General features: G+C 64.8%; 1 protein-coding gene across 4 annotated transcripts in view; it reads left to right on the top strand.

Annotated features, from left to right (window-relative positions):
• Positions 1 to 232: 232 nt before the first annotated feature.
• The window catches only part of CACNA1H (calcium voltage-gated channel subunit alpha1 H), a 61,257-nt gene continuing 34,523 nt past the window's right edge, over positions 233 to 26,966 (top strand). For 2 of the 4 annotated variants that reach the window (XM_037005672.2, XM_073214414.1), the window contains exons 1-2: positions 233 to 420; positions 704 to 1,023. In XM_037005672.2, the coding sequence (XP_036861567.2) occupies positions 722 to 1,023 (302 nt within the window). In that variant the 5' untranslated portion in view covers positions 233 to 420; positions 704 to 721. The remainder of the gene's footprint in view (positions 421 to 703; positions 1,024 to 26,966) is intronic. The other 2 variants (XM_037005674.2, XM_037005673.2) reach the window with 1 other exon arrangement.

The raw sequence follows: 26,966 nt of genomic DNA, 5'->3' as shown, positions 1-26,966 counted from the left end.
GGGAGGGGTCGCCAGCGCGCGCGCCCCGGAGCTGGGGCGGCCCCTCCCTCCCCACGCCCCTCGCCCGGCCCCGCCCCCGGCCCCGCCCCCGGCCACAGCCCCCAGCCCCGCCCGCGGCTCACTCCGAAGTTTCCTGCGCCGCGCGCGGACACGCTCTTCGCTTGCTCGCCGCCCCGCGCCCCCGGCCCGCGCCCCCCGCGCCCTCCGACCCCGGCGTGTGCTCCCAGCGGCCCCCCTCCGCGCTGCCGCCGCCGCCGCTGCCGCCGGGCCAGCCGGAGCCGCAGCCGGAGCGGTCGTGGGAGCCGGAGCCGGCGGGCCGGGGGCGGCGCGCTCCAGCCGGGGCCGAGCGCCGTGCCGGGGCCGCGGTGACCGCGCCGCCCGGGCGATGCCCGCGGGGACGCTGCCGGCCGCCGGAGCGAGGTGAGACGCGGCGGGGACGCGCGCTCCACTGCGCGCCGGGACCCTCTTCAACTTAGCGGAGCCAGCGGGGAGCCCCTCGGGCCCCCGCCTCCGCCCCGGCGGTGGGGGATGGGCCGCCCAGCCCTCGCGGAGGGAGGGGGCGGGCGGGGGCGGGGGGCGCGTGTGTCTCTAATAAGGAAAGACAAAGACATCGTGGCGGCCGCGGCTGTTCCCGCAGCTCGGCGGCGCCCGCGACGGGCGGGGTGTGTCGTTCCGAGTCCCGGTCACCGCCTGTCCCCCGCAGGTGCTGCCCGCCGCCACCATGACCGAGGGCGCGCTGGCGGCCGACGAGGTCCAAGTGGCCCTGGGCGCGCCGGCCCCCGGCCCTGCAGCGGCGGCGGCGGGGGCGGCCCCGGAGAGCCCTGGGGCGCCGGGGCGAGCGACGGAGCAGGGGTCCGGGCCCAGCGCGTCGCTCCCCGAGAGCCCGGCGGCCGAGCGCGGCGCGGAGCTGGGCGCCGACGAGGAGCAGCCCGTCCCGTACCCGGCGCTGGCGGCCACCGTCTTCTTCTGCCTCGGGCAGACCACGCGGCCGCGCAGCTGGTGTCTCCGGCTGGTCTGTAACCCATATCCTTGCCAGGTTGCTAGGGTCCGGGGCGTGGGATCCCCTCGAGGAGGCTCCCGCATGCCCAGGCTCGTTGGACCCGGTGCCGGCCCGGCGCGCGGGGGACGCGAGGGCAGCGCTCCTCTCAGAGAGGTGGACCGGAGCCGCGTTTTGGGGGGCAGCGGGGTCCCGGCCCGCTCGGGACGGGAGAGCGTGGAAGAGATGCGGTGAGGCCACCGCGCGGGCCTGGAGGGGAGAGCGGCGGGCAGAGGAGGGGAGGGAGGTCGGAACTCCCCGGCTGGAGTGCGCCCCCCGGGTGGCGGCCAGGACGGGGATTCTCTCCTCCGGGCTCGCGGACAGTGCGGCTGAAGCAGGACCCTAGCTGGGGAGGGGAAGGTCGGAAGGAGTAGAGGCGGGGGAGGAAAGTTTTTGACCCGTGCCTTGCGCGTGGGAGCGCCGCGGGGGACCCGTGGGGGCCGGGAGCCGAGCGTTCCCCGTCCTTTTCCTCTGAGAGGCGGTGACGTTGGTTGTGAACTCGCCTCTCCAGGCTGAACTCTGTGCCGGGGCTGATGTAAGTCATGCGCAGCTGGGGTTGGGGGGCAGGGAGGCTGCTGGCACCGTGCTCTGGAGTCCCTTCTCCCCGGGCTTTTGCTGGCCCCAGAGGAAGGGGCCTCCTTTCTGCTCCTGGCAGGAGCTGCAGACTTTCAGAGAAGGTTCCGGAGCAGGGCTTGCGTGAGGCAGGGGCAGCTATGGGATGCAGGTAGCGGGCCTGGGGGTGCCCAGCAGGTGGCTTTTGAGGACCGTCTCCCCCCACTGGCCCTTGAAGCTGCTTGCCCTTCTGCCGCGTCCCCTGGAGGGATTGGAGTGGTGGACAGACTGCCCGGTGCTGGGGGGCTGAGAGGAGCAGGGTGGGACCCGCAGATAAACTTCGCCTGTCGGAGTTAAGGGCGCAGGCAGAGGCGAAATGAGCAGTGAGTGTATATATTTCCCCCACCTTGTGTGTTTAACTGTATAAATATTAAATACAAAAGAGGAATCTGTACCAAAAAAAGTAATGAAATCTGTGTTTCTTTTTTCTCAAATCCAAACATCGGCTGAGTCAGGTTTGCCTTCCGGTCGTGAAGGAGGTCATGGCTGTGGCCGGCAGCCTGCCTGGGGCAGCCTGTCCCGAGGGTGGGCGTCCGGTGTCGGGGCTGGACTCCTGACCTGCAGGGTGGCTGTAGGCGCCTCTTCCTTCCAGAACCCAGCCTGGAGATAGCCAGGCCACCACATCTGGGCAGGAAGGCGGAGTGGCCAGGTTTGGTGGGCACTGGGCCTTGTCCAGAGGACGAAGACCAGCTCTCCCTGTGTCATTCCAAGCATGTGCAGGATGGGGTGGGGGGCACCAAGTGGGGCCTGCACTTCCTTCTGATTGCCCCTGTGCCTGGCTCCTCCATCCCTTGTGGCAGGGGAGTCTGCGCCCTGACCCAGCATTCATCCGTGTTCGGGGCGTTCCGGGGGTTCCTGTGGGCTGCGTCCCTGAAGATGTCGGACAAGGTTGTGTCACTTGGCACAGGGAGGTGGGGGCAGGGCGCCTTGTACTGGTGGGAGACCTAGAGGGACCCGGAGGGTAGGGATGGCAGGGCCATGTGCCGGGCCCCTGTCCGGCCTCCCTTGCTGCAGAGGAGTGCCCTTGGCCCCAGGAGCAGGAAGGTACTCTCCACCAGGGGAGAGCTGTCCCCTCTGAGTGGCAGCAGGGTGGGGGAGCTCAGATCCCAGGATAATTTTACTCCATTCTTGTGGAAATCCCGCATCTGTCGAGCGGGGTGGGCTCCGTGGGGCCTCTCGCCCTGTGGGGATGGTTGCTGACCTCAGACAGATGCCAGGCCGTGCTTCAGGGAGCTAAAATAAGCTGGCACACCCAGACAGGTGGGGAGCGGCCGCCTCGGGGAAGCCTGAAGGGCCTCAGCACAGGTCTCCCAGAGCCCTCCGGATTCCAGAGTCGAGCCGTGCAGCTTTATGTGAGGCTGGACATGTGGGTGGCCGTGGTTTTCCAGGGACCAAGGGGAATCCTGCAGCTCTGGAGTGCTCTCCCCCTGCAGGTGGGCGTCGGGTGGGCAGCACCCGCTGTCCTCCCCAGAGGCTCCCCTGCTGCCGGGCTAACCTCAGAGAGGGAAGTAGGACATGTGGGTCGGCTCTGGTAACCCGCACTCTATGAGGCGGCTTCCCGCTCCCCGCAGGCTGGCAGAGTCCCAGTGATGTCTCTGGAGCCCAGCCCCGTGTCAGGGTTCCTCGGGCAGTCAATCATAGGAAGGGGCCTTCCTTAAGGCCCTGACCTCCTGGGAACCCGCCCCCCCCCCCGTGGGTGCCCGAGCACAGGAGCGTGCACCATCCATCCTTGCCATAAGGGAGACCCCAACCCACAGTGAAGGAGCCTCCAAGGACGGCCCTTGTCCTTATTGATTTAGTTTGCTTTTTGAAAATATAATTGTACTGGAACTTCGGGGCGATGCTGTGTCTCCTACATGGGTTTATTTATAGAGGAAGGTGGGTGGGATCTGTGTGTTGTAGCCCGAGAGGCTGGGTTATGTTCTGCCCAGCCTCCCCCGGGGTTCCTGACTCGGCATTTGCTTGCAGTGCAGCTGCCACGTCCCAGCACCCAAGCCAGGTGGGGGTCTCCCGGGGCGCTTGCGTCTGGGATGGGGGCCCTGCTGCCGTCTCCTTGGAGGCTGCTTGTAGCCCGCCAGGGTGTTTAGGTACTAGAAGGTGGTTGAGGGGCACTTGGGGGCTCAGGGATGAGGGCAACTCCAGGAGGTGGTTCCCAGGGGCTGGGCACTGAATGCCCTTCAGCATAGGGCTTGGAGCATCCAGAGGACATGCCAAGGTCATGCGGTTGTGGAGGGCAGAGCTGGGTGAGCCAGCCTGACTCTCAGGCCCATGTGTTTGGCAGGACCAGGCAGAAGATGTGACGTTGGACGAGGCCAAGTCGTTACAGGCATCATGTAAAAACTGATGCTCCAGGCGGTTGCACCTCTCCAAGGTTGCTGCTAGTGCTTGGGGCTCAGGGTAGGTGTGGGGGTCCCTGGTGAAGGTCTGGGAAGGGCAGGCCCCTGCCTCCCTGCGCCCCTCAGCCCCCTCGATCCGACGTGAATGGGGTGGCTGCCTTCCTGGTGCCTGTGCTTTGACCCCTCCGAGAACTCTGCCACGTGCTCAGGGCTTTCTGTACCTGCAGGAATCCAAGTCTGTGGGCGCTGCCACCACACCCAGAACCGTGTCTCCAGCCCTGGGCCCCACTTCTCCTGGTGCCACTTCTCTGGACACCCCCCCCCCCGGTCAGTCCCTAAGCTGGCCACTTGAGGGGAGCCCACGAGGTGCTGGTGAGCAGGCAGTGGGTGGGCCTGGGGCTGGCGGGTGGGAAGGCCATCCTGCCCTCACTAGAGTCTCAGGACAGGGACTAGAGGGGTTGTGCCTAGATGGGACCTTGCCCTCTGGGCCGGCTGGGGCACAGTGTGGCTGCTCGGGGGGCCCTGGCCGCTCCCTCCGGCAGGCAGCCTCCTTGCTCTGAGTCTGAGGATGACAGCACCCTGATCTCCTCCAACAGAGGAAGAAGGGGAAAGCCCTCCACGGCCACCTCGCCCTCCGGGCGCACACACACTGAGCACTGGGTCCCCAGACTCAGGGACTGCGGAGAAGGTGTGCAAGTCAAGTCACCCCGGTTGAGTTGGGTGCATGGTGGGGCCTTCCTTGGGAGGGGCATTGCCCCTGAGAGCTGGGGAGGGCAACAGCAGAGAGGCCCATCTCTGAGCACCTGCAGAAGGTGGGGTGGGCCAGCTCAGTATCTGGGTGGCTGCTCCTCAAGGAGCTGGTAGAGGGGCCTCTGGACACAGGCCTGGGCTTCTGCTGGCTGTTGAATGAAAGCCAGGCTGTGATGTGTCATCCTCCTGGGTCCTATGGAGCACAGTGGGGCTGCTCCGGAGGGCTTCCTGGAGGAGGTGAGGTTGGGATGGGCCACGTGGATGGGCAGGAGCTGGTGATGGAGAAGGAACAGGAAGGCTTACTGGGTCTCTACCTGGTTCTGCTTCTGACAAGAGGTTAGAAAGGCGTGATCACTGGGAGCCCCACCCCTGGTCAGAAGTCCAGGTCCACGTCCATCTTGGCCCTGGAGGTGGGTGGGGTGTGGGAGGGGATGTCAGTACGATCTGGGGTTTGCCTGCCTGGGAGATACCAGGCTGTGTCCCTGTCACTTTTATGCTTTGGGATTGCCCAGGAAAGGTTCTGGCTGAGACCCCGTTCTCTCCAGAATGGCTTTGCAATGGGCCAGGCGGCAGAATTGGCCAGGAGCCTGGGGGACCCCAGCTTGGTGGGCTCGAGGAGCTTCGGGGGGTGGGCATGGAACAGGAGCAGCCCAGGCAGAGGAGTGGCGTGTGCTGCGGTCCGAGGGCGTCGGCGTCCGTGCCCCTGGAGCCCCGGGAGGGGGCTGGGAGCTGGAGGGGGCCGTGGGGCTTGGGGAGGGAGGCTGGGAGAGGCCTGTGAACACTGGGGGTGGGGTCACAGGCTGGCCTGGGGGCTCGGCGAGTGGGTCTGCCTCCCGCTGGTGGGCCCAGCTTGTGGACCTGGTGGGCATCGTTAGGGCCACCCAAAGCCGTCTGGCAGAGGGAGGCCAGGGCCCCCGAGCCTTCCTGTGGCGCAGCAGGCGAGAGGCCGGCCCCTGGGGCTGCTGGTGAGACTCCATCCTGGTCAGGATGTGAAGGAATGTGGGGGATGGGCGGACCTGTCAAGCACCCCAGGGATGACTCCGAGGCAGCCTGGCTCCAGCCCGCAGTCCAAACCCTCCTGAGCCGTCAAGGTCAGGCGGGAGGTATGTAGCCTTGATTGATGCCTGTGTCCCCACCCCCGTGCATATGGAGCCTTGCTGGGAAGGGGCCGCAGCCGTCCAGCTGCGTGAGAAATACTTTTTCTTTCTGCTCCTCGCAAGTGGGTATTTAACTCAGTGGCCACAGAAGCCCAATTACTCTGTCCTCTCCTCAGTGGTTAATTTTGACACAGCTGGGAGTGACTCCGAGTCACGCGGGCCTCGCTTGAATTTCCAGGCGGGCTGGCACAGGAGTGCGCCAGCCCCACATCGTGAACTAGGGCTGGGATCCCTGGTCAGAGCTGGGGGGACGGGCGCCCTGAGTGGGACAGGATAGAGGAAAGCAACCAGGCAGTGGGTCTGGGCTCCGCCCTGGCGTGCGGTGCTGGCAGGGTGGCAGGTGGGCGCCGCCGTCTGCACACACAGCAGCAACTCGTGGCTGTGCTCAGAAGGGGCCTGTGGAGCAGATGCACACCTTCCACAGAAGGCAGCGGGTGCTCCCCGGCGGGCGGGTGAGGACGCGGGGGTGCCCAGCTCCAGGGCACGTGTGCCCTCTGCTGAGGGAGGAGCAGATGTTGATGAGGCTCTGGAGCCCGGAGCTCAGATTAGCAGGGATGGCTGATGACTGTGCTAGACCGGAGTGTCGGGCGGGTTCACCGCTGCCCCTTTGCTCTGGGGTGCACACACCGGCCGCCTGCCTCTCCTCTCCTGGTGCTTCTAAACACCGTAGGGTCTCAAGGTCTGCGGGAGCTTTGCTTTCCTTATGTGTGATGCTGATGACCAGGGGGGATCCCAGAGCAGCCCCCGATCCACCTCGGCCACTGCTTGTCTTTTGCCAAAGTTGGGGGCAGGGCTGGCAGAGAGAGAACCCCAGAACCCCCTTCCCAGGCTCCCAAAAGTCAATGCTGCCCCAGGTGGACCGGTCCCCTGAATCCTGGGGTCTAGCCGTGGGCAGATTCATCTCCAGCCCTGTCTGCGGTCTGCTTTCCTCCTTGGCCCTGGGCCAGGCCTCAGCTTTGCTGTCCAGCGGGGTCTGAGCACCCCTTCATGGGGGCATGGCAGGCAGGCCCAGTCACGACGCTCAGCAGCCCCACAATGCACTCTGAGCCGACGGACAGGCCTGCCCTGCTGGTTGGGCACAGCCCCCATCTCACCACCGGGAACTGGGCAACCCCACCCTGGCAGCAGCTTGGAGAAGCACTTGGCAAGTGGCAGCCGGCCTGCTTGGTCATGCTGTCCTCTGCTCAGGGCCCTGCCAGCCCCCTCCCCCAGGCTGGCCTCCAGGTGAGGTCAGGGTGCTGGGACAGTGGCCTGGTTGGGGGGAGGGGCTCAGGGCCCTGTATTGGGGTGGTGGTGGTGTCCAGTGGGAAGAATCCCCAATGCTCTCCCCTCAATCTTTGTTCTAATGCCTTGAGGGGGGATGGACTGGACACCCTGACACCTCTGCAGGGCGCATGGCTGAAAGTCAGTGGCCCCAGCAGTGATGATCCCCTGGGAGGCTGGGACGAGGGTCTCCCAGGTCTCCTGTGGTCTCCGTGATGCAGGAGGAAGGCACCGGCATTTTCTGCGTGTTCCTGGGTGGTGGCCCACGTGCACCTCAGCCGTTCCCCTCATGCACCCCTGACTCCTGGTCATTGACAGGGTGGGGTTTGCGGGGGTACCCTGGGCCCGGGACGGGTGGTGAAGGGCCTGGTCTAATCCACAGATGGCCTGACAGAGACACGGACCCCTGGCCACTCCCGCCACCCGCTCTGAGAGCGCCCAGGCCTCCCCGGAGGCCCCTGTCCTGGCTCATGGAGGGGGTACGGCATGAATGAGGGCACAGCCTGTAGGGTGGACAGAATTTGTGTCTCTGAAGTCCGAGGCAGAGATGGGAAGTGGGCTCTGAGCCTGGGGTGCCCCTCTTCCGGGCCCTGTCGGGGTCACAACTGGGGGCCAAGGCCACTTGGGTCAGCAGCCCGAAACCAAGGGGCCTTGGTGGGCGAGGTGCAGGCTAGGTCAGTGTTTTCTGTCTGAGGCACAGGTCTGCACCCCGCTGGCTCCTAGTTGTGGTCCGTGGGCAGCCAGGCCAGCTGGGCGCCCCATCCCCCCTCGCTCTCCTGGATGGAACGGTGGCAGGGGGTCTTGGCCAGGGGATGTCAGGCGGCCCAGACCATCTGCTGAGTGCCTGCACCTCCCCTGGGGGCATGCCAGAGGAGCCAGGCTGGACCTGTGGGCCCCAAGTCGGAGCAGGTGTCCTTGTTGGGGGGAGGCAGGGCAGAGGCGGCCATGTGGAGGTGGAGGCCCACAGCTGTGTGGCCGCCGGCCCAGGGGTGCCCAGGGTGTCTGCAGCTGCCAGAAGCGGGAGGGGCCCAGATGGCCTCCTCAGCCTCTGTGGGTACCAGCCTGCCGGCGCCCTGACCCTGCACGCCCAGCCTCCAGACTGTGAATCGCTGTGGTTGCAGTGCCCCCTTCTTCAGCTCACACACGCTGGGCTGTCTTCTGACGTGCCCCCAGAGGGAAATGGGGATGCGCTGGGCCTGCTGACGGGAGGCGGGCCCTTTGGGGATAATTCGTGGTGAGCCACGCTGTGCCGGCCAGGATTCGCCCCACAGAGGGAAGACTGACCGTGAAGTCGGTCATTCTGAGTGATTTGGGCGGACAGGATTCGCGTCCCCAAAGTCCAAGGCAGCAGTGGCTCTGGCCTGGGGTGCCCTCCTGCTCCAGGCCTGTCAGGCTGTGGAGGCAGGGCCCTGCTGAGGGCAGTGCCGGAGGCCCCTGAGACCTGAGCAGTGGCATCTCGTTTTTCCAGCGCCCAGAGGAGATGCCGCCCATGGGGCTTCCCAGAGGAGGCATCCCTCATGACTCGGGGTTTTCGGGTGCCTTTCCCCTGGACTGGCCTCTCTCCCCTGGATGGAGCCCACGGAGACCCCTCTGGGCTGCTGGGACCCTCACTCAGTTGTGTTGTCGGGGGCTGTCTCGGGCTTTCCTGCTGCCCCCAGGGCACATTTTGGATGCCATGGCTGCAGAGGGACCCCCAGGACCGGCCCTGCCTGGCTCTCCTGAGATGGCGGCCAGCGGTGGACTTCTGCGGGGCGCACACGGCCTGCTGGCAGACGGGTTGGGTGGATGCCCAGCTGGGGACCTGCTCTGTGGCAGCACAGGCTCTGGGACGCGCTGCCATGTCTTCTGAGCAGCCACGAGAGGGCTGCCACAGGTGGCCAGAGACGAGACAGGCTCCAATCTGAAGTGGGTTCCCCCAGCACCCCTGACCCGGAGTCCAGCCCTCAGCTTCTCGGTGGGTGTGGCAGGGTGTGCTGCCTCAGGCTCCTGCCCACTCCTGTCCAGCTTAGGGGGCCTCTCAAGGCTATGCAGTGCCTTCCCGCTGACCCTAGGCTAGCCGGGGCCTTGTTCAGGACTCTGGAGCAGTGCCTGGCTGCCCGGTGGTGGCAGGGTACACATGGACAGGTGAGAACAGCTCCTCTACAGCTGAGCCACGCACCCCTGCTCCCAGGTGGACAGTGTTCAGGGTGGGGTGGGGGTGCAAAGGCTGATGAGTGGGTATGAGCAGGGTGTGGGTGACCAGGCTGCTGGGGGCGGCCGTGGCCAGATGGATGGCCCTGTGGTGCCCGTCTGAAGGATGATGGGGGTTCAGGGTCCGGCATTGGGGCAGGGAAACAGACGGACCTCTGATGCTGTGATCTCCCCGGAAGGGGGTGCCTTCCTGCAGTGCAGCCTGGGAGGGCCCCCTGAGCAGCCAACCTGTGCCCACCACTTTCCCAAGCCCCAGCCCATCCGGCACAGGCTGCCACGGAGATGGAACCCGGGGGGCCCAGGGAGCACATGTGTGCAGGAAGGTGTGAGGGCGGGGGTGGCCTCTCTGGGGCAGAGGGGCCCTGGGCACGGCTGCTGCGTCCCTTTGTCTTTGAGCCGTTGCCAGCTGGCCGCAGTCTGATGAGTCAGCCAGCATTAGTGCCTTGTGAATGTGGTCGAGGACGTGTCCTGGGTCCTGGGCTGCTGGCAGTGTAGCCATCGGCCTGGCCATGGAGCAGGGGCGTGTGTCACCATGATATGGGGATGAGATGCCACGTTTGGTGAGTGTTGAGCCTGGGGCGTGGTGGCCCTGTGGTCCTGCGGCTCCAGCCAGGGGAGTGCCCTTCGAGTGGCTGACCTCCGGGTCACAGGGTCACAGGCCGGGCTGTGCAGGCCACCTGTTGGGAGGCGGGAAGGGGCTCAGGGGAGGCCTTCCCCACCTGGCAGGAGACACGAGGAGGGGTGGGAAGGAGGTGGGAAGGAGGCCACCTGAGGGGTGGGGGTGGCAGGGGGACAAGACCGCCGCCTGGGGGTGACCCGCCTAGTCCCCACCTGCTGGGCATGGTGCCACAGTGGCCAGCCTGAGGAACCTTCTAGAAGCGGCAGCAGTATTGGGAATGCCCGCGGGGTGGGCCTGCAGTACAAAGGTTCACAGACAGCAAGGCCTGACCAGGGTCTCCTGATGCAGCAGCCGGGCTTCCCAACATTCCTGCCCGGTTTGCCCGGGCCGCCTTCACATCTGCCCTGGAAATCCAGGTCATCTGGATGCTCAGGGGTGGGACCGCTTCAGGGGGCCTGGGGCAGAGGCACGGCAGGCTTGGGGAAGGGGCTTGGCCTCACCCCTGCCCAGATTCAGTCCAGTGCTGGTCGTGGCCCCACAGGACTTCTGGGCGGGGGTGCCTGGTGTGGGACAGGGCAGAAGGGGGTGTCTGGGCCTGGGGGTGGGGAGCCCAGGCTGACCCCGGGAGCATCGGGGTGCCGTCCCCACACCCTGCTGTCTCCTCCTGGCCCACCATCCTCGTCCCTCCCGAAGCTCGCTCTGGACCGTCCCCTCTGCTGAGTGTGAGAGCAGTCGCTGGGTCTGTGGTCACGACTGCCCCCGGCCTAGCAGCTCCCCCATTCCCTGGCTGCAACCGCTCCTCAGCCGTCTCAATGACAGGCACCCAGGGCTGGTGAGGCCTGGCAGCTAGCTCAGACCAGGCAGCCAAGATGGAGCAGCGGGGTTCCTGCGTTTGGGTGTTTTCTCACACTGTGTCACCAGTACATCCTTCCCAGGAGGAAGGTGTCCCTCGCCCAGAAGGCCACACTACCTGTGGGTCCCGATTGTCCCACAGGGATGGGAGCATGCTGCGGGTTAGGAGCTGGTCACCTCTGACCTGGGGCAAAGGGACAGTGAGGAGGGATTGCCCCCACCCACCTTGGGGAGCCCTTTGCCCCATCTCAGCTGGGGGCCATTTCAGCGCTTGGGGTTTCTCTGCTGACGAGGACTGAGGCTCAGCGTGGGTCCCTGCGTGCCAGGGCAGGTCAGCTCAGGTGCCCCTGGTCCTTGCTCTCCCTGGGTTTCAGGGCTGTAACTCACTCCACGGAAGCAGTGGGGGGTCACCGTAGCCAGAGCCGTGTGTGTGTTGCCACAACCAACTTGGGAGTGTGTTCACTAGCCCCAGGGGATCCCGACCCTCCCCAGGCCTGGCACCCACCAGCCCGCCCCTGACCCTGAGGCCTTGCCTCTCCCGAATGGGTCACAGAATTGGAGCCGCGTGCTGGTAGTCCATCGTGTCTGGCTTCTCCACCTCAGGGCGTCCTTGGGGTCCACACGCTCTGTAGCATGGCCAGGCTCCGTCGCTCTTCGTGGCTGAGTCACGTCCCAGAGTTGGATGGGCACGGGGTGCCCTCTGAGCCGCCTCTGCCTGCAGGTGCCATGTGTGGTGCTGCTGGGAGCAGCCATGTGCAAGTCCCTTTGCCCCGTCTTCTGTCTGTGCCCAGGAGCGGGATGGGGGTCACAGGGAGCATCGTTGGATCTTTGAGGGGCTGTTCTGCGGCACCTACTTCAGTGCCCACCCCTGAACCTGGGGTCTTGAGCCACTGGTTCAGCAGCAGCCCTGGTGGTGGTTCCACAGGAGGCCACTGGTGGGCATCGGGCACCATGCCCAGCCCGAGCTCCCCCATCCCTGCAGATTCTTTGGGGCAGCCCTGGCCCACAGGTTCAGAAGGGAGGCTCAGTGGGCTCCTGGCCTGGGTCTCCAGGTGACAGCTGTGCAGGAAGGGCAGGCGTGTGAACCTCAGGTGGGCACGGGGGTGGGGCATGCGCCGGCTGCAGGTGGGTGTAGCTGGCGTGTGTGCCTGGCATCCCTCCACCTCTCCGTCAGCCCTCTGGAGAATTTTCAACACCCACACTTGGAATAAAAAAAAGTTATTAATGAGCTTGGCGCGGTTGCCATGGGAACTTGCTGCTAATGAATCTCTGGGGTTTCCTTTTACCTTTGCTGAGCTGCACAGGGCCGGCTTTGCTCCCAGACGCCACGCGGGCCCACTGATCAGGTTGCCGTGGCAACACCGCCACTAATCCCCAGCCCAGCCTGGCTCCAGGTTTACCGGCCTGGCCTGAGTTACATAAAGTGATTAAGCCTGTTCAAGGCTGCTCAGGATTAGAGACCCCACGGCCCGTGGCCCGGCTCCCTGGACTTTCCCCGTTCCACACACGGGCAAGGATGCAGAAAACAGATACTTGCAGCCTGTGGCATTTGGCATTCATTAGAAAGAAGCCCTGGGGGTTAAGTCTCTGCGTGGGCCACCGTATCTGCAGAGTGGGAGGGCTGGTGCATAGTGGGTGCTCGGTGAGGCGGGGGTGGGGGCAAGCGGTGGAGCGCCAGGGCCTGTGGGAGCTCGCTGGCTCCCCGGGTGTGGCCTGGGTGCCTGAGAGGAGAACACCGGGGGCCCGCCGTGTCCCGGGAGGCCCACCATGCCTGCCCATGTCTCTGGCTCACCCCCAGGAGCCCACGTGGTCCATGTGCGTTCTGACGCCAGCCTGATGCTGGGGCTGCCTGTGGTGGGGGTCCATGGTGGGTGTTGATGACCCTGCTGGGTTCCAGGCCCCAGCACAGTATCTGAAGCAGGTGGGTGCTGCTCTGAGAAGTCTGGCCGTCTGCTTAGGGGCTGTGCTCTAGGACAGGGCCAGCCGAGCTGGGTGGGGAGCCTACTGCTTCGGGGATTTGGGCTCTCTCCCAGCACGCCAGGACACTCTGCAGCTGCCTGAGTGGCTTCTGGGTGGGAGGCAGGTGGTCCGCGTAGCTGGGGGATGCAGTGCTGCAGGTGGGGAGGGCTTCCTGGAGGAGGCCACTCCCACATAGTCCTGATGGGAATGGGGTGGGAACAGTCAGTGTCTTAAGGTCCCCAACTCCCCCAGGAGCCCCTCACTTGGGATGAGCCCTGAACTCAGCTCAGGCTTCCCTGGGGCTCTGGGCCCCTCCAGCTCCTGAGGACACTGTCCAGCCCCCTCCCTTTGGGCTGTCTTGTCCTGGTGTGACTGGGACATGCCGAGACCTGCCTCCTGAATTCGTTCACCAGGGCCACCCCAGCAAAGGCCGGCAGCCCGCAGAGCAGCCCGTGCTTCCGTCCCGGAGGCTGGGACCCGAGGTCAGGGTGCGGGCAGGGCTGGTCCCCCCGAGGCCTCTCTCCTGGGCATCGTCTCCCCGCGTCCTCACACGGTCGTGCCTGTGCCTGTCTGGGTCCTGACCTCTCGTGAGGCCGCAGAGGGGACTAGGGCCCGTCCGCGGGGCCACTTTACCTCAGTCACCTCTTTGGAGGCCTTCCTCCAAATGTGGTCCCATCCTGAGGCCCTGAGGGCTGGGCTTCAATGTGTGACCTTGGGGGGGCACCTCCCCTGGCTGGGCCCTGCCTCCGGCCCCAGGGTTCTTTGGTCTTCCTGAGCCCCAGGTGGCCCCCCCAGAACCTGAGGCAGGAGCCCTTGCGGGGCTGCTCCAGGCTGGCCACACACCCCCAGCACCATACCGTCCAGCACGTGGTCCTGGCCCCTGTGGGCTCCTGCAGCTACAGCCCCGCAGCCAGCCCTCTGATACCCATTTGGGGCCCCCAGCACATCCCGCTCTGAAATACCCTGGCTAGTGAGCTGCTAAGCTGCAGACCTAAAATAGGGCTCAGAGGCAACACTTGTTTCCACAGCCGCTGTGGCTAAATATACAGCCCCAGTGGGCCTGCCTGGGGCTCCCCTCCATAGACAGCACCCCTCACAGGGTCCTGCTGACCTGGGGTGAAGGGGAAGGCTGCCCCGCAGCCCCTGGTGGCCTGTGCACTGGGCGCACAGTCTGATACCAGGGGACCGTAACTGTGGTGTTGCTGAGGGGAGGCTGCGACTGCAGGGGCGGAAGGTGGGCTGGGCCCTGGGTGGAGAGTCCAGGCCCACGGCCTCTGCTCTGTAGTGGCCAGTACTGCTTCCCAGCCCATGGCTGTGTCCATCTCCCTGGGTTTTACCAGCTGGCTCAGATCTTCCTCAGGCTGGGTTGTCCAGGGGCCGAGGGACATTTGGTCTGAGAAGAAAGGAGGCTGGGGTCTTGAGCCAGGACAGCGATGGCAGCCTTCTCACGCTGAGGGAGTCCTCCCCCTGGGCTGACCTCCATGCTGAGGGTCAGCTTCTGGACCAGAGGGCTGTCCCCCAGTAGCCAGAGGTCACCCTGGACTTGTCCTGCAGGGCCCTTTACAGACGTGCCCCTGCCCTGCTCTCCAGAGCGGCTCAGCTTACTGGGTTCATGCCTGGAGTGACCGGGGCCCCGCATGGAGCCACAAGTCACAGGTCATCAGTGCCCAGTCATCTGTGTGCCCAGCTTCCCATCAGGTTCCCTTCGGGGAGGAAAGACACTTTGAACTTGAGAAGGAAGCATTGACCAGAGGCCCCCATGGCCATGGGTATCCAAGCAGACATTTGAGGGGGGCCCAAGGGGCTGTGTGGGCGGGGACTGAGGGAGCTAGGTCCACAGGGTCCACTCTGGCCCCTTGGGTTCGGTGGGTCAGCCCCCATCCTGTCCCTGTGTCCCTCCCAGTCGCTGTGGCCAGCGTCTGTGGCCTGAGGTGTAGCTGAGTTTGTGTCTGCTGGCTCGTCGTGGCTGGGTGTGGGCTGGAGGGGCAGCCCAAGAGGGATGGGCTGGAGGTGCCCTGTACCCGGCAAGGGCCTTTGCTATGTGTGGCCAGAGTGGGCAGGGCTCTCAGCCCGTCACCAGCCATATGCCCCATGGGGGATGAGCAGGGGGCCGGAGCAAGGCCCCAAGGCAGTGGACATCCCAGGGAGCATCTCCTCACCCTGGGGGTGCAGACCCAGATGGTGGTCATGCTGGGTGGGGCAGGGGCTCTCGGGCGCCCCCCAGTGCAGACTCGCCCCCTCCGGATGCTGATGTGGCCCCCCCAGCTCAGCTGCTGCCAACCGCCATCTCACCCCTGACCTTAGCCTGTCCTTGGACCCTCCCCCGTGACATCAACGTCCTCGGGACCAGGCCTGACACCCCCTCCACTCCCTTCTGGTCCACAGGGCCAGCAGTCTGGGAAATAGCAGTGAGACCCTAGGTTCTGCCGACTGGTGCTCCGAATTCCACCGTGGAGCGCCCCGTCCCAGAGCTGCAGCCTGTTCCTGGCGGGGTCCGCGCTCAGGTTCCAGTGGGAGCAGATGGGCGGGAAACCACGGTGAGGGGAGCCCTGGGGCAGGAAGGGGAGCTCCATGGCCCCATTCAGTGTCTGAGGACCCACCAAGGCCTCTCCCTGGGCAGGGGTCCAGGGCAGTCAGGAGGACATCTGCAGTTCCCAGTGCCACCCCCACCCCCATGGATGTCCACGGGGCCCCCACACCTGCTGTGGGGGCTGCCCACCCCTCCCCTCCTCCCTCTCGGGCTTGCTGGAGCCTGGGGGTGCTGTGTGATTCGGCTGGGGGCTGGGGCCCGGGGCACTAGGGCAAGCAGGCTATGGCTGACTGGGTGGGACCTGCTCCCCTCTGTGTGGTGAGACCCCGCGAATCACGTTAGGAAGTTTAGGGCTCAAGGCAGCAGCCAGCATGTTTTCTACACGTTTGAAATACGGCCTGCTGGCTGGTGGGAGCGAGAGATGTTTTAATTCCTAATTTAGACTGTTTATCTGCTCCAGAGGCCTGGCGGGTAGAGACAGCGCCCCTCCCAGGGCGCCTCCTCCCCCCAGCACACTGCAGCTGCCCGGTGGGCACCAGGGGGCGGCGGCTCGCCTCTGGATCCCTCCCTGCCAACCCCAGGCCATCGCTGCCTCCAGAGGGGCAGGTCCCCCGTGCCTCTGGGCCCTTCTCTGGTGTGACCCGAGCCTGGTGTCCAGGGTCAGCTGCTGGGGGGGACGGGGGCGGGGTCTCGGGAGTTCTGAGGAATCTGGTGCTCGGGCGGCCCTGGCCTCTGTCAGAGTTTTACCATAAGAGCTGGGGGCGGGGGTGGGGGGAACCCGGTCAGGCGAAAGCCCATCGTGCAGACCACCCCCTCACCCGGCTTGCATGTCGCTAACAGTTGCCCTAGGATCAATGCTGTTTCTCTGACTTTAATTAGGAAATATATTTGTCTCCGGCAAGTAATGGTCTGGTTGAGGCCTGCCAGCTTCACAGTTGCTATGCTAACCGGGTTTGCACCCCTTCTGATGTCCCCTCCCCGCCCACCCTCTGCAGAGGGGCCTGGGGCAGGGATATGGCCGGGACCCTGGGCAGGGCCTGGGGCTGGTGCCCCACTTTCCCGTGTGGCGTGTGCATTCTCACCATCCTCCTGTAGTCTCCATGCCTTGGGGCCCCGGGACCTGCTTGCTGCTCCTGTAACCTGCAGCCGCGGGCGCTGGCCAGGGCAGACGTTCACTGGCACAGGGAACCCCCTGAGGCCCTGCAGTGCCTGGTGGCTGAGCCTGGGGCTGCCAGGGTGTCTGGCATGACCACAGGGGGTGTCTGGGATCCCAGTGCAGGCACTCCAGGGCCCCACACCCAGCACTGCCCCAGCCCCATTGCCCCACTTCCTCCTGGGGAGCCCCGCATTACCAGCCGCTACCTTATCAGGGACACTTCCCGGGCACCCCCTGTCCTTGAGGAGAGTTCCTGGAGGTCTGGGGTCTGTTGGGGGGACCCTGGGTTGTGTGGGGCATCAGCTGTCCAGGAGGTTGCCAGGGATGTGAGGCCGGGCCAAAACCAGCATGGGGAGGAGTTGGGAAGAGCCCCCTGGCTGTGGGAGCACCCCCAGCCTTCAGACCCCTCAGCGCCCCCGCCCCTCTGCCCACCTGCGGGCCCAGGGCCAGCCCCCCATGCTTCTGCCCCATTTGGAGCCAGCAACCAGACCCCAAACCTTCACACCCCTGCACTTTGACCTCAGAAGCCTCCCCCAAAGTACCTGTGTCTGTGCCGTGGATGCCCCCTCAGGTCCCCTCAGGAGTTCTGCACTCTGCTGCAGTCCCCCAGCCACCAGGCCGCCCTCTGAGCCCCCTTCCACCAAAAGGGCCTGGCTCACCTCCCCTGGCAGCACACCCCGCCAGCTGTGGGCACATTGGGTACCTTCCTCGGGGATTCCCTAATTGAGGGATTTATTGAATCTGCCAAGCTTCCTGCGGCCACGGAGACAGCCAGTAGCCCTGGTGGCCCTGGGGGGCTCACTGTGGGGTACCTTGAGGGTCTCCAGCCAGGGCCTTGTGGGAAGAGCCTGTCTGGGACCCTCTCTGGGCCTAAGGTGATGTGGTCTTGGGGGGAAGCATGGGCTGGGCACTGACCCAGGCTGGTTTGGTGTCCTGGAGACCTGAGTGGGAGTGGCGTTTGTTTGCGTGGCTGGGGGGCCCAGAAGTGCTGCTGTCCCCAGTTGGTGTTGGGGGCTGTCTTGAGTGTGGCTGTCAGTGGGGGCAGCCTGGGGGGAGACTGGGCGCCTTCATGGGGAGAGGGCGGCTCCCCCACTGTGGACCCAGAAAGAAGCCTGTGCAGGGGGTGGCTGTGGAGCCCTGAGGGTACTGGTGGGAGTGTTGGGACTGGGGTGGGGGGCGGTCTGAGCCCCTGGCTGGGGACAGGGGTGTCCTTTGAGGTGCGGGAGTCCCTGGCACTAAGCAGTGTGCGCAGGCACCTGGGGTGTGTCTGCTGATGTCACTGGGCTGTTTCCAACCCCAGAAACGCTCCTGAACCAGGGGCTCATGAGGCCCAGGCAGCCTGTGATGGGATTCTATTTACCTGTTAGGATTGAAGCTGCATATTTCGGAAATTGCCATTTAGTGATTAATTTGAAACCATGCTAGTAACCCCATCACGTGTTAATGTACTGTGTTCTTCTATGAAATACGGCTGTATTTTCCAGAACAGGAGAGTTTGGTGGGATGGGGCTGGTTGTGGCTCGGGCTCGACGGTCTGGGTCTGGTCTGACGAGGAATCCACCATCGGCCCGCTGCTCCTGCTGAGAGCCATGTGGGAAGCCTCTGGAGAGGCCCTGCGTGCTGGCAGGGTGCGAGTGCGGCCCCAGGACGGTGGCGCTCCCCTGCAGGAGGCTCTGGGCTCCTTGCAGATGCCTCTCCTTGGGGGGCTGTGGCTTCCAGGTCTGGGGGATGTCTGCAGCCTCCCGGAAGCAAGTTGCTCAGAGTCGGGCTGACCACCTGCACCGACGGCCCGGGCAGTGACCGCCTGTCTGCTCATCCCTGCGATGGGTAGTCGCCACCCCCAGGCTCCCTCCCTCCTTTCGGCCAGGGGACTGGACCCCTGGAGGCCCATGCTTTGAGGATGCTGGGGGCCAGGAGGTGGGAGTCACCAGCAGCCCAGTAAGGTCAGCTCCTTGGGGCTCCTCTGTCTCCCTCCTGGAGGTGGGGCCAGCACTCAGATCCCCAGACCAGGCTGGCCTCGGGCAGGGGTGCAGGGGGCTGGGCAGCCCTGATGGAGGAGGAGGGGCAGGGCCTGTGCTCCCTGCACAGGAACACACTGCTCTGCCCAGGCTTTCAGGGTCCAGCCTGTGCATGGTCCCCCTCCCCCAGCTGACCCTCCCTGGAAGGCACCCGCTGCCTCCCTGGGTATAGGGAGGCAGCAGAGGCCAGCGTGGAAGGCCCGCCGCCTGGGGAGGGGAGAGGCGCCCTATTGTTAGTTTAAAAAAATGACTCAGACAATTCACAGAAGCCTTCCTTTTCCTGCCGGTTTCCAGGAATTCCGCTCCAACATAATGGATCGAGTTATTAGGGGATCGATTCAGACATGGGCGGCTGGAGGGGAGCCAGGATGGGCCAATCAGCATGCTGCACAGCTGTGAGACTCCCTGGGGCCCAGGCCTGCTGTTGGCCAGTGAGCAGGCAGGCAGCCAGCAGGAGGTGCCCACCCCCACCACCCCGCCAGGCCACTAGGGGCCCACTGTGTGCAAAACCCATGCACACATGTCTGTCTAATGGGCTCTACTCAGTGTGAGGCTTATGGAAGGTGAAGACCTACTGTGCACAGCCCTTCACCCACAGCCCCTTTGGCTGAGGTCCTGCTGTGTGCACAGTCCATTGAGAGTGAGATCCTACTGTGTGCACAGGCCAAAACCCAAGCTCGCATAATGTGAGGTCCTACTGTGAGGTTTCCTTGAGAATGAAGTCCCATTGTGTGGTCAAACCCAAGTGCATAGCTCCATGGATAGTGCACCCTTGCTGTTTGTGTGATTTTGGAGAGAAAGATCCTACTGTGTGCACACATGTGCCTACCAAGTGAAGCCTGCTGTGTGCAGGGGGTCTCCCAAGGCTCTGTCCTTGTGTTGGGGGTGAACGAGGCATGCCCTTGTCCCCATAGGCCGGTGCCTGCCCCCAGGAGCCATTTAGTGGTTTGTCCCATGAAGCCCCAGCCTAGAGGCAGGGGTTGTCCCTTAGGACCCTGGCTCTTTAGTGATGCTGTGGGTGGGCATGAGCAGGGGGCCAGAAGGGGTTGCCTCAGTAATGCAGGAGACTGCTGTGTCCCTAGCCCCTGCTCTGCCCACCCATGGGGCACACCCCCCCTGCCGTCCCTGCTGCTCTGATAACACCCCAGCCTGCTTCCCCCACATGGCCTGGGTGTGGCTGGAGCTCCCTCGGGAGCCAGGAGGTTGGTCGTGTCCCTTCCCTCGGGCCTGAGGTAGCTCCTCCCTGCATTGATGTCTAGTTGGCACATGTGGCCACCAGATATGTCCCCTGTCCTGCACTGTCTGCTGCTTGGCTCCAGGAAGGTTGGCTGTTCACTCACGTTGGAGGACCCCCAGTGGTCCCTAACTCAGAGCAGGCGCTGACTGAGTGAGGCCGATGAGCGCCTGAGCTAGTTCAGGAACCTTCCTGCAAGAGGTCTCACTAGGGGTTTTGGGGGGCGAGGAGCGTGTCCCTGAGGCAGGCAGGCAGGTGGCGTTGCAGGCGTCAGGCCTGGGGTCTGCACTCCAGAGGCCACAGCAGCCAGGTAGGCCCCACTGACTGTGCAGGCAGAGCCTGTCCACACCTGCCTGGGTGGCCGTGCACCAGGAACATGCTGGTGGCCCCAGAGAGTGGTGCCTTGCAGCCAGTCCCTGGCCCTGTGGCCCATGGCTGCTGCCCCATCCCCCCTGTGTCTTGTTTGTGTGCAGCGTTTCCATTCTCCCTGCAAACTGCCCGGCATAATGGCTCAGCTGGGTCCTTGGCCTAGAGAACTTCAGCCCGTTAAGCACAAATACTGTGTTGTTTGAACTATTTGTGCCAGGGCCATGCCGATGTCGGTGTTGAGTGTGGCGCCACACAGAGCTCTCATTAGCGCCTGACGGAGCCAGTGTCACCTGTCAAATGGCTGCCTCCCTTGTCTTGGGGTGTGGGCTTCTGGGGCTGAGCGTGGTTGCTAAGGCCTCGGAAATGCCTGGGCCCTGACCCTGGGAAGGAGCGGCACCTGCCCCTGCCTGCCTGCACTAATGGCTTTTCTGGAATCTCTGAGGGTCCAGCTGTGTGCCACCCACCCAGGCTGGGGGCGTAGGTTGGGAGTATGCCCTGCAGACGTGGCGGCAAGCCCAGTGTGTGCGACCCCAGCTGCTGGGAGGGGGCAGGGGCACTTTGAGCTGCACCAGGAATGGGAAGGCCAAGTGGGGTCTGCAGTGGGGTAGGCGGTCTCCCCTGCAAGTGGGAAGCAGGGTCTGCTGGGGTCCAAGTCTGCATGTCTGAGAAGCACTCCCCAAGAGCTCAGGGACGGGCTGTCCCCACTATCCCTGACGGGGCAGCAGGCGCCGGCCACTGCCAAGTCTCTCCACCCCAGCTTGTGGAGCTCAGCAGGGACAGGGCACCCTGGTCACCCCGGCCCCCCAGGAGCCCCAGCTGGGGGTGGAGCCAGAACCAGCTGGGGCTCTGGGGGCAGGGAAGGTGCCCGGGATGTGGTGGTACTTGAGTGGTCATGAAGCCCCAGCCGGGCCTCGCACAGCAGCGCAGGCTTCCTCCTGTCCCGGAGGCTGGGACCCGGGGCCAGGGTGTGGGCAGGGCTGGTCCCCCTGAGGCCCTTCTCCTGGGCATCATCTCCCTGCGTCCTCGCACAGTCGCCCCATGTGTGTCTGGGCCTGGTATCCCCCCGTGAGGCTGCAGAGGGGATGAGGGCCCATTTGAATGACCTTGTTTTAACTTGTCAACCTCTTGAAGGCCTTCCCCCAAATGCAGTCACAGTCTGAGGACCTGAGTTAGGGTTCTGGCACAGGAATCTGGAGGGGACACACCTCAGCCCATAGCAGGGAGGCATGGGGGCAGGCTGGAAGGGACAGGGTGGCCGCGCAGGAAAGGTGGTTGCAGCCCGGGCAGAAGGGTGCAAGGCTGACACCCCCCGTGGTCCTGGCAGTGGGGGGCCTTTTGCACCTGGACTGCAGGATTCCTGAGACGAGCGTGTGCTGCCCCCCCGCAGCCCAGCCAGAACGGGCCCCTGACCCGGAGGTGAGCTGCAGTCAGCCAGCTGCACCGTCTGTCCTTATCTGCCGCGGGTGGAGGGCTGTCAGCCCTGAACTTGAGGCAGGATCTCCGGGACGCGGGCAGCGGTGGTGGTGTGTAAATGTCAGGGCCGGGGCCCGGGCAGCGGGTGGACAGCAGTGCTGGGGCGCCTGCTTCCACTTGGAAATCAACACTCTGAGGGGCTGGGCCATACTTGTGAAATGTCACCACTATTAATAACACGGGGGGTAGAGGGAGGACCAGGCCGCGGCACACCCAGCATCCCAGCCTCCGTGGCCGGAGGGCCTCTGGGTCCTGGGGTCTGGGCTGACGGGTGGTGGGAGTGAGTGAGGCGTGAGCGTGCTGCCAGGGCCTCCTAGGGGAGTGGGGGCTGGGGTCTCCTGCTCTGCGGCAGTGTGTGGGGAGTTTGCTTAGGTGCAGGGGTCCCGAAGGGCTGGAAAGAGCTGCCCTGGGAGAGACAGGAGACCCCACTGCGCCTCGAACTTACTGCTCCACCAGGAGTGTTCTCTCCGGGCCTCTGTAACGGGGATGTCAGGACCCGCGGCCTGCAGCTCCCGCCCCGGCCTGGGCCCAGCCTTCCCAGGGCTTTGCCAGCTGCCCTGAGGGAAGGTTCCAGGCTGTCTGTGCCCTTGGGGGGCTGGGAGTGGGAAGGCAGTGTCCACCTGTGTGTCCCCTGAGAGGCCTGGGGGCCCGTGGGGAGAGGTGTCTGGGACCATTCACCTGGCCCCACCCGAGAGGGGGACCCTGGCAGACCCGGGCCCTGGGGTGGGGTGCACCTGTGTGCCGTGGGAGAGCAGGCTGGGCGGGCAGGCGCCATGCCAGGCCTCCCCTAATTTCTTTTTAATAAATATCCAGTTGCCAGGCAACGCTTGTAGGGGAGCCAGATTTGCAGGGAGCGGCCAGTGTAGGGTGAGGGCGTGGGGAGGGTGCCTGTGTCCCGGCCGACTGGCGCACGTGTGCATGTGCCACGTCTGCCACCATGGTCAGTGTGTCCCGGGTGTGAGCTGGGTCTTAGATGAAAATGAGACTACGGCGTCACCAGCAGAACCATGAGGGACTGCAGTGCCCTTGGGTCTCACACCTTGGGGGAGGTCGGGGGCAGGGGGAGGCCTGGTCCTACCCACGGGTCTTCCCGCTGGGGACGGTTGGGGGGTGCATCCAGGGTGTCATATCTGAGGCCTGCAGAGGCTCTGTTCCTGGCCTACCCCACTCCCGGCTGCTGGGAACAGGTCCTACTGGGGGGCTTGGCCAGGTGCCCTCACCCCCGTGCTCTTGCAGGCAAGAGCCGCCCTCAGTGGCTTCCTGCAGACCCAGGACCCTGTCTGGGGCCGCCTGCCAGCTGTGGGTGGAGCAGAAGTGGGGACTCCAGGCCACGTTCCCATGGAAGGAGCCACCATTCCCCCGGGGGCGCTAATTCAGGCCGCGGGCAGCTGTGCAGTGGCGCTGAGGCAGTTATTTCTGGCCAGGGGATTGCTGCCTGGAGTAGATCCAGCAGCCTGGCAGCCACCTCCCCGGGGTCCTCCTGGCTCCGTGCCCCCCGCCCGTGCCTTTCCCTTCCAGAGTCTGGGGCTGTGTGGAGCCCCAAGCAGGGACCAAGATGGGCAGAGGTGTCTGCAAAGGAGGCCTCACCTGGCACTGCTGGCTGGCCTGCTTGCCCCTCCCAGGCCAGACCCTGTCCTAGGAATGTTCCCAAGCCCCTAGCCACTCCCCGCAGGAACCAAGCCAGAGCCATGACCTGGAGACCCGTCAGGAGAGTGGGAAGTACGGGACTGAAATGGCGAGGGCCTGGCCCCACCTCCATTCAGGAACATCCCTGGGGTCTGTGGCCCACTAAGGCGTGTGGGCACACCACCACCAGGTGGCTGGCGAGGTCTCCACGAGGGTCCATGGCCCGCCCAGGCAGGCCTCCTGCAGGCATGGTGATCGGAGGTGCAGACAGGGTGCTTTTCCACTCGATTATGCCTTGAAAAAAAAAATCCCGAATCAAGCTCTTTATCAAGAGCTAAGCAGACATTGGCACTCTTCCTAATTAGCGCAGTCTTTAAAATCATGCACAATTAGAGGGTGTGGGCATGTGCTCCACGGTGTCTGTGTGAGAGAGGGTTTCACTTATTCCAGGGGCTGTGGATCTTCTGAGAAAAGCTGATGGCCAGCCCCTCGTCCGAAGGCCGGTGCCTTGAAGAGGCACATGCGTGTGAGCACATGTACACCATCACAGTCCTGCTCAGATACATGTGTGTGCGGCATGCAGGAACAGGCTCACACATGCGTGTGCACACGTGGGTCTCTGCAGTGCCCACTTCATGTGTGTGTCACAGGCACTGGCTCTGTTGCTGGCATGTCACCCTGTGCCACCTCGCTGGCCCTCCCTGGCTGGAGCTGAGGGGCTGCCCACCCTCGCTGTGCCCTCCTTCCAGTGGCTGGTGAGCCTGGGCCCCATTGGGGTGAGAACAGTCCATGGCCCAGATTAGCTCAGAGGTGTCCCCAGCGGGGAGGGAGCATTCGTTGTGCCCTGAGCTGGGCACAGCAGTGTGGCGATCCAGACTTGGACCCCAGCACTGGGCAGTGCTGGGCGGGAGGAGGCCCAGCCCCGGGGGCCGGCCCTGTCTGTGTGGGAGCAGGAGACCCGGTCTTGCTGTGCAAGCCTCCTACAGCACCTCTGTCCCACAGGCCTGAGCCCCCAGTGCCCAGGGCTTTGGGGAGGGTGGTCAGGGTGGGCTGGGGTCAGAGCTGGCCTCCAGGGGTGGTGGTCTCGTCACCGGGGAGGGTGGCACCCTCCAGTGGGGAGTAGGCTTGGAGCTGCTCAGCTTCCCAGGGGAGGTGCTCCTCCAGGGACGGCCTGGCCGCCCTGAGCCCCCCGTGTGACCCCGAGTCGCGGCCAGGAACAAACAGCCCCATGTCTGGCCGGCTGTCCTTGTTACCCCCCAGCCCGTGCTGAGCGAGTGAGTCACGCTGACCCGGACCTTGGGGTGGGAGGGGCGGGACGGGTGGGGCGAGCTCGCTGCAGCAGGGGTCTGACTGGAGTGGAAGCTCAGAGGAAGCTCGCGCTCCCGTCAGAAGAAGAGGCCAGTGGGCAGACAGGGCACAGGGCCGGGAGAGCCCGTGGGTGGGGCTCTTGCCAGGCGGTGCAATAGGCAGGGGTGCAACATCTCACTGCACAACGTTGGCTGAGCGTGTCCAGGTCTGGGACCAGCGGGGTGGCCCACCGGGTGCTGGAGTCGTCTGACCACAGTGCCGACAGCTGGGTGACTTGGAGCTGCCCTAGAGGCCAGGGCCTTCCTTCCCTGTGCAGAGCGGGCGGGCGTGTGCGGCCGTCGCATTCCTGACCAAAGCAATCGCCTGCAGCCACCACTGGCCTGCGTGCAGCGTCCCCGCCACTCACCCGCCCTCCCCAGACACCAGTGGGATCCACCACCCCACCTGCTGCCCCCGGTTAAAGCCCTGCAGGGCTTCCCTGTGGGGGTGGTGCTGAGTTTTGGGGATCCCTGGCTTGAACCTCCCTCGGGAGCAATGGAAGGTGTGAGCAGGGTCCGTCTCACGGAGCCCCCTCCTCAGCTTGCGGTGGCTTGTTGTCATGGCAGCAGCCTCCAGAAGGCCTCCAGCCCCTCAGGGTGTTGGGGTGGCCCACTCAGTCTCCCTCTCTGGGCCCCAAGGGCGCCGTCTGCTGGATTTGGTTGTCGCCTCCTCCACAGGCGGGGCTCCCTGGGGTGGTGGCAGGTCCTGGGGGGCTGTATTTGTCCTGAGCCCTGGTTGGGGAGTGCCTGCTGCACCACCAGGCAGCTGCAGAGACGTCTTACTGCGAGAGGCCCTGGTGGAGCCGGTGCAGCTGCAGTGAGACCCACCAGGAACTGCACTGTCTCTGCCTCCGTGCCGGCCGCCTCGCTGCCCATCTCCCAGGTCTGCAGACCCACAAGGGTCCAAGCCTGTGGGTGGGCCCCGTCCTGCAGGGGAGCCCCGGAGCAGAGGTCAGGGTGTCTGAGCCCAGCACTGTTGAGATGCTGCCCTGGGGAACAGTGCAGAAGCGCACGTGCACAGGAGAGGGCCAGCGACCTGGGTGCCCCAGGCCTGCAGACACACATCCTGCCCCAGCTGGGCCCCATCACTGCAGTCGGAGCCTTAATTGATTACCTCACTAATTAATTAACCAAGAATGCTTATGGAGTAATTGTCCCCAGCTGCCAGGGAAGATGCATCGCCCTGGGGGGCTGCGCTGGTGCTTCCGGTGGGCTAGCACACACCCCCTGCTTAAGGGGGCTGGGATGTTCCCCGAGTGGGAGCTGCCCTTCCCCCGTGTCCGGGCGTCCTCCCGGGAGCCATCTGAGTTCCACATGGAACTGGCCACCTCAGCCATCACCCATGCTGCCTGCCCCTCTTGGGGGTCCCCTGGAGGTGATCAGAAAAGCCTGGATGGGGTCCAAGAGCAGGTGCCTGGGAACAGGAGGTGGGGCCATTAGGGGCCACAGTCCTGGGTCTGGCCCTTCTGCGAGTCCCTGGTGCTGTGAGGCTGTGGACCCCCTTCATTTATGGTGGGTCTCACATAAAAGCATGTGGCTCCCAGTTCAGATGCTGGCCGGAAATTATGGGTCTGTTGCCATGGCAACCAGGGGAGATGTGGGACACCAGCTGGGGTGCAGAGCATAAGGTCTGTGGACTCCCACCACCTTGGTGAGCAAGGGGCTAACGGCACTGGGTGGGCAGGAGCCCCCTGCTCCCTCCATGGTCACTGAGGCCGGGGAAGCCCAGGAGCCGGGGACCCTTCCTCAGGCCTCACCTATGCCAGTGGCCCCAGCAGACCACACAGGCCTGGGCTTCCTGGCCCCAAGCCAGGCATGGCCATGCTGTGCACCCCCACCCCAGCCTCCACTCACCCCTCCCCAGAGGGAGCCACGGTCCTCCCAATGAGAGGGTTCTTCCGGAACACTCCTGTACCTTTGTGCACACGTAAGTCCACACGCGTCCTGGAGAGGCATGCTTCTGCACTGGGCTTTTTCATAAGTGGGGGCGCCTCTGTTTCTGGCTTCTCCTAGTCTGTGCCCCTGGACATGTGTCTGTGCTAACAGAAGCATCACAGGGCACCATGCAGCCGTAGACGTTCCAACAGGCTAGCCATTGGTGCCCCAGATGGCGCCACCTGGCTCGCCCATTTATGGCCGCGTGGACCTCAAGGTGGCTGGTCTCAAGAGGCCTTGGGGGTTCTCTGGACCTGCTTTCGTTCTGAGACGTGGGGACTGAGGGATCAGAGTTCAGGGAGACTGCCTCCTGGGCCCCCGAGCTATCGTTCCGGCCCCAGCTGACCTGCTCACCCTGCCCTGTGGGGCCCAGGCCTTGCCTCCGGCCCCGTGGTCCAGCACCGTCTGAGCCTCCTCCCCAAGAACAAATGTGCTCTTCTCGAGAAGACGGTGCATGGGTTGGGGGGCACAGCAGCAAGCATGGGTGCGCAAGTGGGCACAGGCC

Source organism: Manis javanica, chromosome 10 (assembly GCF_040802235.1).
Source record: "Manis javanica isolate MJ-LG chromosome 10, MJ_LKY, whole genome shotgun sequence".
Taxonomy (NCBI): Eukaryota; Metazoa; Chordata; class Mammalia; order Pholidota; family Manidae; genus Manis; species Manis javanica.
Note: the sequence above shows the minus strand (reverse complement) of the source record. Positions and strands in the feature narration are given on the sequence as shown.